General features: G+C 45.7%; 3 protein-coding genes across 3 annotated transcripts in view; all 3 read left to right on the top strand.

Moving 5' to 3' along the window:
- Pmar_PMAR018161 (hypothetical protein) overlaps positions 1 to 63 on the top strand; it is a gene marked incomplete at both ends in the record, with an annotated part of 394 nt that extends 331 nt beyond the window's left edge. The window contains one exon of the mRNA XM_002784781.1: positions 1 to 63. This exon is cut by the window's left edge and continues 4 nt beyond it. Coding sequence (XP_002784827.1) covers positions 1 to 63 — 63 coding nt within the window.
- A 71-nt stretch (positions 64 to 134) lies between these two features.
- Pmar_PMAR018160 (hypothetical protein) lies at positions 135 to 818 on the top strand (the record flags this gene model as incomplete). Its single annotated transcript, XM_002784780.1, has 2 exons — positions 135 to 740; positions 782 to 818. Coding segments are annotated over 2 exons (643 nt in total), but the record flags the coding sequence as incomplete, so codon positions are not given.
- Positions 819 to 4,144: 3,326 nt separating this feature from the next.
- Positions 4,145 to 4,891, top strand: Pmar_PMAR018159 (hypothetical protein; the record flags this gene model as incomplete). Its single annotated transcript, XM_002784779.1, has 1 exon — positions 4,145 to 4,891. One exon carries the CDS (start codon positions 4,145 to 4,147, stop codon positions 4,889 to 4,891), a length of 747 nt encoding a protein of 248 aa, XP_002784825.1.
- Positions 4,892 to 9,843: the final 4,952 nt, after the last annotated feature.

Raw genomic sequence — 9,843 nt, 5'->3', positions numbered from 1 at the left:
ACCGAGAACCCCTCTTTAGTGAGTATTAAATTGGTTTTTTGGTGTCCGAAAGATTCCCTTTGAAGTAGACATTTGCTCCTATTTGTATTGGTTCTCTTTGTAAGTGGTTATGAGTGCTTCTTTTGCTGAATTAGAAGGCCTTATTAAAGGGCTGACCGAAGTTGTGAAGAGTCAAAAAGATCTTATTCAGACTCGAGCCGGTTCAGCTAATATTCGCTTGGTTGATACTTTGAAACTTCCCAAATATGATCCTGATAATAAGGATGTTAAAGGAGATTGGGAAAGTTTTGTTATTGAGTGGGAGAGGGTGATCCTTCTCACCGGCGATGTGGCTGATAAGACTAAAATGGAAATGTTCCGGCAAAGTATGGTAGGCTCAGCAAAATCAGTAGCTGATGTTTACGTGAAGTCTGTGAAGCCTACTTATGTTGGTTTGAAGAAGTTTTTGTATAAGGCCTATGGTCTGACTGACCAGCAACGTAAAGTTTTGGCTTTCAAGAAGTATCGATCGTTGAAGTTGAAGTCTCAAGCTACAGTGAGTGATGTGAAGATCTTCCTAGCTAACTGGGAGTTGTATGGTTCGGAGCTCGAGTCTCTCAAGATTTCGTTTGATGAGAGTCAGAAAATAATTGACTTTATGAATGCCCTTCCTGTTGATGTCCGGCGATTTATCAGTCTTCAGCCGAAGGAAGTGGAGCTTATGACATTGGAGGAAATTGGTATGTTGGTTAAACGGTTCTGTGAACAAACGTATGGTTCTGAAAATAAAGAACAATCTCAGACCGGTTTGGTTTCTACAGCTTCTCCTTCTGCAAATAGTAAGAAAGTGTGTCGCCACTATTTGAAGGGTTCCTGTAGATATGGGTCTAAGTGTAAATTTGTTCATGATGCTTCAGGCCGTTCTGTAACCACTGAAAGTAACTCCACTAGCTCGAATGCCCATTATGCTACTAAAGGTGGACGAACACCTATAAGATGTTATCGTTGCCAAAAGGTGGGTCATCTAAAACGAGATTGTCCTCTACAACGCCAAGATAAAACTACCGGTCAACAGGTGCCGGTTTTGCCAGTTGCAGTGGGTGATAGTGAATGTGTCGCTAAAGATGCATTGGTGAATGATCCTATAGAGGAAGGCAATAATTCCTCTGGTAAGCCGATTGAGTCCCATGATAGTGGTTCAGTTAGCTTTCCTACTATACCGGCACTTTTAAGTGGTGGGCACCTACCATGCTTTAGCCTCTCAGTTGGTGGTACTGAGATAAGGGTGTGCGTTGATACTGGAGCTTCTCGAAGCCTCATTACTGAGCGCACTCTCCAGAGGGTTGGAGCCTCTGGTGCTGTCAAGATTGAGACGGTGGAGAAGTTTGCTAAGCCTGAGGTATTCACAGGCCTTGGTAATTCGCCGTTTTATGCTACTAGATTGGTGCAATTCCCGGTGAGATTTAGCTGTATAAAAGGAGTGGTGTTTACTGAAGCTCCTTTAGCTAATCTCAGAGCTCGCTGTCTTAATACGACGTTACCAAATGATATTGATCTGCTTCTGGGAAATGATACTCTTAGTCGACTTGATGCTCTGATTGAGTATGGTACTGCAGGTCCGAAAGCCTTGCATATCCGTCATCCGATTTTACAAGGAGTTGTTCCTCTCCAATTGTTTGAGGATGATGGTAATCAGTCTGCTCTTGTCCGTTCGCCTCAAAGGTCAGAGGTGAGACTATTATGGAAGTCTGAAGCCAGGCCAACACTAAATCAGGCTCAGGCTGTATCTCGAGCACGTCGACTGGAATGCCATCTTCGAGAGCAGGGGCTATTGGAAGCCTATGATGAGAAGCTCGACCTCTATGAGAAGAAAGGGTATGTCCGGAAAGCCGAGCTTTCTGAACTGAAACATCTTATCCCTCATCAATGTGTCTTCAAGCCTGGTGCGACATCATCAAAAATTCGTCCTGTATGGGACGCTAAGGCCTCAGGGCTGAATCACTTCTTGTTGGCAGGTGATTGGCTACATTCTGATTTATTACATGTGTTGCTGCGCTGGAGAAGTAATAAATACTTCTTGTTTGGGGATTTATCTGAGGCGTTTTTACAAGTATGTATATCCCCTATTGATACTCCATATTTGGGGTATTATTGGCGAGGGTCCTATTATGTATTTCAGAGGTTACCTATGGGTCTACGGTGTAGCCCACATTTATTACAGTTATCACTAGCGGAAGCCACATCATCAAATAAAAATCTATTGAAGAATACTTGGATGGATGATGTGGGTTGTTTTGGTCGAACTTCCCAAGAGCGTGATGATAAGCTCTGTGAAGTACGGCGATATCTTCAAGATGTTTATCAAGAGTTCAACGAGTTGAAGTGGGTTACTAATGACACAATATCTGCAAAAGCTATATTGGGTGTTCTTTGGTCGGGTAGGGATACAGATTCGATATCGTCTACATATAAAGTATCCACTCTACCTAATGAGAAGCTTACTCGTCGGAAGCTAAATGGTATTGTGAATAGCCACTTTGATCCGCTAGGTTTAGATCTGCCTATTGCTATGGTAGGTCGATCTATATTGAAAAAAGCTTGTGATTATGGATGGGATGAAGCTCTGCCCAAGTCATATGGAGAGGCTCTTGGGAAATGGTATTCTCTATTGGATAAGAGATTACCGGTTAGTAGAGAGTTACTACAAGACCAAGTGATATATATCTTTGTTGACGCTTCAGAGGAGGCGTGTGCAGTGGCTTGTTATGTTGGTGATAACTTGGCATATGGACGTGGTCATTGTTTTACAAACAATGAAGCCAAGTGGACGGTGCCCCGGAAGGAGTTGCAGTCGTTCATGTTGGCTTTGGATGTACTATCCTTTTTCAAGACCGACTCCGATCAGCATATTTATGTTTGTAGTGATAGTGAGATCTGCCTCCATCGGCTAGTAAATGGTTTGCATGATAAGCTGCCTACAGCTGAGAGGAGGAGGGTGATTAAGCTGCGTGAAGTTCTACAACATCCTCGTATCACGCTTGCCCACGTGAGAACTAAGGATAATAATGCAGATTTGGCAACAAGGCCAAGTAAGGTTGATGGTGACCTTTTACGAAGATGGTACAAGTTCGACTCTATCCCTCGTCTGCGCGAATTTAAGTTTCGAGAAGTTATAGAGCGTGATGATGATACCTGCTTGATAGCTGCTGGTGAGGGAATAACCTCATCTGAAGAAGATTTTCGCCGAGAACAACACGAAGATCCGGTTTACGGAGATCTGTGTCGTTATTTGAGATCCAAGACTATGCCGGATGGACGTGATCAGTCTCGTGATGTGAAGAAGTGGAGAAGAATGGCGTCCTTATTTAAACTACAAGATGATCTTCTATATTATGTAGGACCATCAGGTGATGATCAGAATGACAATGTTCTGCGATTAGTGGTACCAGCTTCTCTTCAAAAACAAATACTCTATGCACATCACGGCTCAGCTCTAGCAGGACATCCTGGTAGGATAAGTGTATGTGCAAGTCTTCGGCAGAAGTATTTTTGGTTTGGTCTTACCAGCTCAGTAAAGAAGCATCTTCGATTATGTCTCCCTTGTCGCCGTAGGAAGAGTAGGCCGAAGAGGTATGGATATATGCATTTGAATGTTATCGCTGCAGCATGGAGCTTGGTATCAGTGGACTTGATTACCGATCTACCTATTAGTGATATATCACCCAATCGCCATGTGTTGGTAATTGAGGATAATTTCACTCATTATTTGATAACGGTACCAATTCCGACCAAGCAAAGTGTTGTAGTGGCCTCTCAATTATGGCAGAAGCTCTATTGTGTCCATGGATGTCCTCTCAGGGTGCATAGTGATAGAGGAGGAGAGTTTATAGGATCTGCTTTCCAGAATCTCTGTCGGTTATATAATGTGTCTACGAGTCTTAGTACGAGCAGGCGGCCGGAGGGGAACGGTCAAAATGAAAGGTCTCATCAAGTTTTACTAAATGAAGTGGCTATATGGTTGGAAGAAACTGGTGGGCAGTGGGAAGCACATCTTCCTGCAGCTACTTTTGCCCATAATATAAGAGCATTTCCGGGATTGAATCTTTCTCCTTATCAGCTCATTTATGGTCGAAAGCCGTTGCTTCCTTCAGAACCTGATTTCACTATGCCGTTATCATCTGATGTGTTGGATCTTACTGACGAAGAAGTATATGACTATTATCATAATTTTGTTGACCAACTACACCGAGGATTTACTTTAGTGAAGGATGCCACATTGGAGAATCGGCTCAGACAGAAGAAGTATTATGATAATCAGCGAGTGGATCCGCCGGAAGTTCAAGTTGGTAGTTGGCTTTTTGTTCGTAGCTATAATAATCCAAGATTGGGCTATAGATGGTCTCTTCCATTAAAGGTCTCTAAGTTGGTTGGTGATCATTCGGTTTATTTGGTTGACCCTAAAGATGATGCTAAGAGACCTATTGGCCCGTATAATTTGGACCATTGTTTACCTGCTGATGATTTCAAGTTAATTTATGAAACAGCATCTTCTCAATCTAACCAAGAGACTGGTCGCCTACAGGAGGGTGGTGAAGATGACGACAATAATGATGAGGTCTCTACGGCTGATGCTCCTGCCTCTGTTAGTGATGATCATTGTGGTGAAGATCATCACATAGACATTGAGCGTTATATTCATCAGCTTTTATTGAATCATAAGGGACCAATGAGTACTGATGTTGTACGTTCTTACCTTCTTCAGCGGTTTGGCCCAACTAGAGATATTTTCCGTAAAGTGGGTGGATTCCGTGCATTTGTAGAGCGATCTGCAAATATTGGTTTTGATTCTTATGGTTCTTTGCAAACGAAGACTCTTATGTTCCATATTCCGTTTGCGGGCGGGAAGATGTGACAGTCTGAGTTGTGCGTTGTTGATATCATTAGCGTTTTGTGTAATGTGTCTACTGCTAGGCTAAGACACTTTATTCCTTTAATTACTTATATGAAAATAAGGTTATCAACGTAACAATATTAGTTGCGTTAACTATCAACTGGGCAACCTGTTACACAGGATCTCTAAGCCTTCAAAGTCTCAAGTCGTCCACTACTAGGGGAAAAGATGCCAGAACACGCTTGGCCGACCGCCTAGCAGCCCAATGTCAAGCCATTCGAGATTGAAAGGCCGAGCGAGTCGGCGGGGAGGACTCTGAGCTACATGCACTCTTTGTCGAGGAGGAGGAGCTCGAGGACCACTTTGCCGACGCGTGTGCCAAGGTCACACTTGCTGAGCGACCATATGATGAGGCCTTCGTGAAAGCCCGTAGCCCTAATGGGACTGACTCATCATCGTCTGATCCGATTATCTATGGGTTGCCGAGTTTGATTGATATGAGATTTAGAGTCCTGTATGATGTAGCTTATCCTCCACGGCGACGACCTGTGCGCCGACGGTTCAAGGGTACAGTGCGTGATATGCGTGCCTCGGGTCGGGTTGACGTTGAATGGGATGATGAGCCCGGTGAGATCGAGATTCTTGATTTCTGGGCCTGTGAACATAGATAGGTGTTATGAGCTTTGCTCTTTTTCGCCGAGTATTATCGTTACAAGTTTATAACCTTCAAGTTTATAGTATGGTAGATTCCGGACAGCCTGCGTGACACTGGTATTGTCACGGGCTTGTGCGTGCGTACGGATGCTTCAGCTAGAACCGAACATGCGAGTTCGGTGCAATCTGTTCTTGCTAAGTGTCGAGAAGTCCGTAGCCATCTTGGCTCAAGCTCGAGTTGTGTTTCGATAACCCCCGTTAATCCTATCACCCTGAGCCGTCAGCTGACGCCAGCCCGACAGGCGAGGAAATACGTCCAACCCACAGCCGCCTAAACTGAGCAACTTGAATGCGATCATGGCTAAGATCTTTCTGCGTAAATTGGAGGATAAATTCCGGTTTCGGGATCACAGTGAGATGGCGCATATCATCTTCCATGAGGCGGGTCTTGGCATTCTCGATAATCAGGGGACCTTCAGAATGTGGTTGAAGTGTGCGAGAGGGTGGTGGACGTAAGTTACGTCCAGACTATGCATCGTTACGTCACGTGACGATGCATAGTCTGGATTCCAGACCAAGTATCGCAGGAGATGAGTGATATACTCAATCAGGCCTTTAACCGCATCCTGGCCCAGGATTCCTGGGAGAAGTTCCGAAAGGAGAGGCGCCTATATAGGAGGATTTCGTCAGGGTTCACAACACGGCTCCTGCCCCTAGGTTATCACCAGCGGTTAATTTATGTCAAATGATACGGTCGGTTTGTAAGTTTGCGGAGGCGACCTATCACCTGCAACCTAATTTAGGTTACCTAAAGCGTAGCTAGATCGGATTCGACAAGTGTTGGATGACGAGCCTGGTCAGACCAGGGATATCTACGCCGTAGATTCTACGGCGTGGACCTAGCATTACTGAGTGGGCATCTAATTTCCCGGAGGAATCGGTCGTGTGCTTCCGCGCTGATAAGGCGATCTCCCCAGAGTCGCTCCGCAAGGCCTTCAGTGATCTCGATGCTAAGGAAGTGCATGTTCATGTCCACAAACGTGGGCGCTGGTACGGGTTCGATACCTCTGACAACAAGGCCGAACCCTTGAAGCTGATCAACAACGGTATTCCCACCAGCTCCGAGGGGACGTCTCAGGGTCTGAAGATCCGATCATCCGTACTCGCGGTAGGCCAGTTATGGAGTCGGCAAACTGATCGAGGCTTCATCTCCGAGAGGTGGAGACGGGTTCTGAAATACTACCAACGCTCCCTGTGGAATTACTGAACCATGTGACTACGTCTATGAACCACTTGAATCTTCTTCCAGAGAAGTTCTTTGCATGGCGAATCACCATTGGTGATAAAACCCATCATACCGTCAATTCAGGTGCGAACCGTAATACTTGCCGCGATTCGGATACCAACCCTACTATCATTGACGGTTCGTCACTCTTTTGTGTATGTGAGTATTCAATATCGTCATCAGATTCCAAAAACAGTGTATACTCAGATAGACCTTTACTGGGCGGAGCTTTACTCCCGTATTCATGATGTTGTCCACTTTAGCTCAGCAGCACCAACGAGGATTGTAGAGTATGCACCGTATGTTTCATCGTATATGCAGGGTGTTCTCCTCAGAGACATTCATCGTTCCGACGATCATTGCTCTCCTTCGTATTTGCGGTCTCAATTGCTCACTGGGTATTGACGTACCTATGTGACTGTAGCAGGTAGACAGATTTGTAGAAAACAGTGCGTCTTATGTATTCGTTTCGACCGTAAGGCTAGATGGACATTACCGGTTAGGGACCGATATTCGATATTTGTACTCTCCTTACCACTCCTTCGTATCGGCCTCATGAGGCCATTGGAATCGATTATGCCACTATTGAGCGTGTTGAAGTAGTGAGCTTCTGTTGTGTGGCTACGCGTTATAGGACACTTATTTACACTCCCACGGAATCTACTACAGGTCTCATCATGGCATTCCAAGAGTTTGTTATGTTATGGGGGACCCCCCAGTTGGTCCTCAGTCATAGAGCATCTATTGAGAGCCAGAACCCAACGTCGACCAAAATATTAGAGAGACTTAACTTATAATCATCACTGGTAGGCAAATGACTACAGCTTAGCTCAGCGATGATACGCTGAGAATCAACCACAATGGGACAAATATCACGAAAGACAACAATTGACACAAGCCGAATCTCACAGACCTTCACAGCATCCTACTCCAAAAGTTCTCAATGGAATCAGTTCTTTAATGACCACAATATTCTCTCTTGGTTGAGCGCTGCCGTTGCTCCGTGGGCAAGGTCGTGTTATGAAAGGCTGCATGGCGTTGTGAGGACTTTTCTCAGACCGATGTTGTTGATACCTTATACCCGTCGTATGCTCCGGGAGTTCGACCCCCAGAGTATGCAGAATGTTCGTTCTTTACGTCCAATCCTGCTAGAGATGTCGTTGCTGCTCAACACCCGTCCTCTGACTATCAATTGTGAGGATGGGGTCATAACTCCTGACTCTCTGGTCCAGGGCCCCTGGACCAGGGGTACACTCGGTCTACGCCTACCTCTCCATTGCCATCTCCTATTGTTGAAGCAGACGAAGTTATTCCGGCCGCACCCGATTCTGTCGGCACAGCGGTTGTACCTATCAGTTCTTCTGCTGGCAGCAGGCTGCTGCAGTTCTCCCTTCTCGTGGACCAGATACTGCTCCTCATCGGGTTGCGGCTGTATGCAAGGTGTTCCTCGATTACCACATTCGGCGGCTGAAGGAGCGCAGTAGCTTTCAGTATCATTCTAACGGTCAGTGGAAGGTCTTCGAAGTTGGTACACCTGGGTTTGTTCAAGCCGCAGCGGCTTAGCCGCTAAATCTATCGTGCCGGACCGTATTCTGGAAGCCTACCCGGTGCGTGATGGGGATGTTCGTCGATATAAAGTAAGGTTTCTATAAAATAAGTGAGCATGAAATGGTGACCAGCCATGCAAGCATCGCTGCTGCTTCTCCTTAGGAGACCTTTGTTTCTGATGACGACTTGTGAGTCGTTATTGATGTCTTGTTCAACTCGTATTTTTTTATTTGCTATCTCATAGTCTGACTGATCAGGGAGGCCGCCTCCCGGAGGCGTATATATTGATGCTCGACCAGTCTGTGTGGCAGAAAGCGTCACCTGTCAGTACATTCCTCCTTGTGCTTGCCTACAAGAGTGTGAGCATAGAATACATTCCGTACTATTGATCATGAGCATTGAGCGTTACTGGCTCTCAACTCGAGGACTTGAGAGTCTCAAGTCCGTAGCCATCGTGGCTCAAGGTCTCAGTGTACGTTAGGGTCGCATCTTTCCAGCTAATTCCGGATCGCGTTGATGCAAGGGAAGGACAGGAGGCACTGGGCATCAACAACGCTTAAGAAAAACACCCAGTTTCCGAATAGTTGGGTGGTTGCCGAGCCTCGGCGGCCGAGGATTTCTGATTCCCCTTCCGGTACTGAGTCACTTTTCAGTCGTGTTAGTCGACCCTAGTCTTCTTCTCACCATGAATATAGCGGAGTCCATCTTTATTCTATTCGGCCCACTCCTACTGTACTTCCAACACGGTATGGGTATTGCATATTGTGGGGTAATGATTAGGGCTCAGGCCAGGAATATGCTTTAATCGACAGCTATCTTGGACCAGTTCACTTAAGCTTCTCTGCATTATATTTCAGTTTCTAACATCGGAGACACAGATTCTGTGTTGCGAGCGTCCCGGATTTTCTTCTGTTCGCGTTAGCGATAGGTAGTGCAGCGAACCCGAATGCAGCACTACTAGTGCTATGATACTCGCTCTCTGTAGTCACGGATGTAACACGGTTGTAGCCAAGAGCAGATTCCGTGTTCTTCTATATGACTTCACTGATGATTACCTCATTACCTCTCAGCGTCAATCCGAGGTCTCACAACCGTCGCCTCCTCCGAGGAGGTTCCGAGGAGGCTTCTCGGAACCGACTTGCGCATGGTTAAGCAAGACAACTCGGAATGACCTATTCTCACAGCCTGTGAACGAGGACGATCTTCCTAGTACTGCATTATGCATACAATACCCCATTATACCATATATCTATGGACCAACCCGTATCAATGAGGTTGTAGTGATAATTCACTGGTTAACCCGAAACCAATGAGCGTTCCCTCAATAGTTGAGGGAAACGCTCATTGGTTTCTATAATAGTTGAGGTTCAATTCTTCCTCGGAGTTCCCACACATGTCACCAACACACGTAGTCGATCATGTGCATATTTCCTCACACTGCATCCGTTCTCCAAAGTTTGCTTTCCTGGGGAACCTAGACACAGCA

The sequence above is a fragment of the Perkinsus marinus genome, assembly GCF_000006405.1.
Source record: "Perkinsus marinus ATCC 50983 genomic scaffold scf_1104296934592, whole genome shotgun sequence".
Taxonomy (NCBI): domain Eukaryota; phylum Perkinsozoa; order Perkinsida; family Perkinsidae; genus Perkinsus; species Perkinsus marinus.
This window is presented reverse-complemented; position numbering and strand designations above follow the sequence as displayed.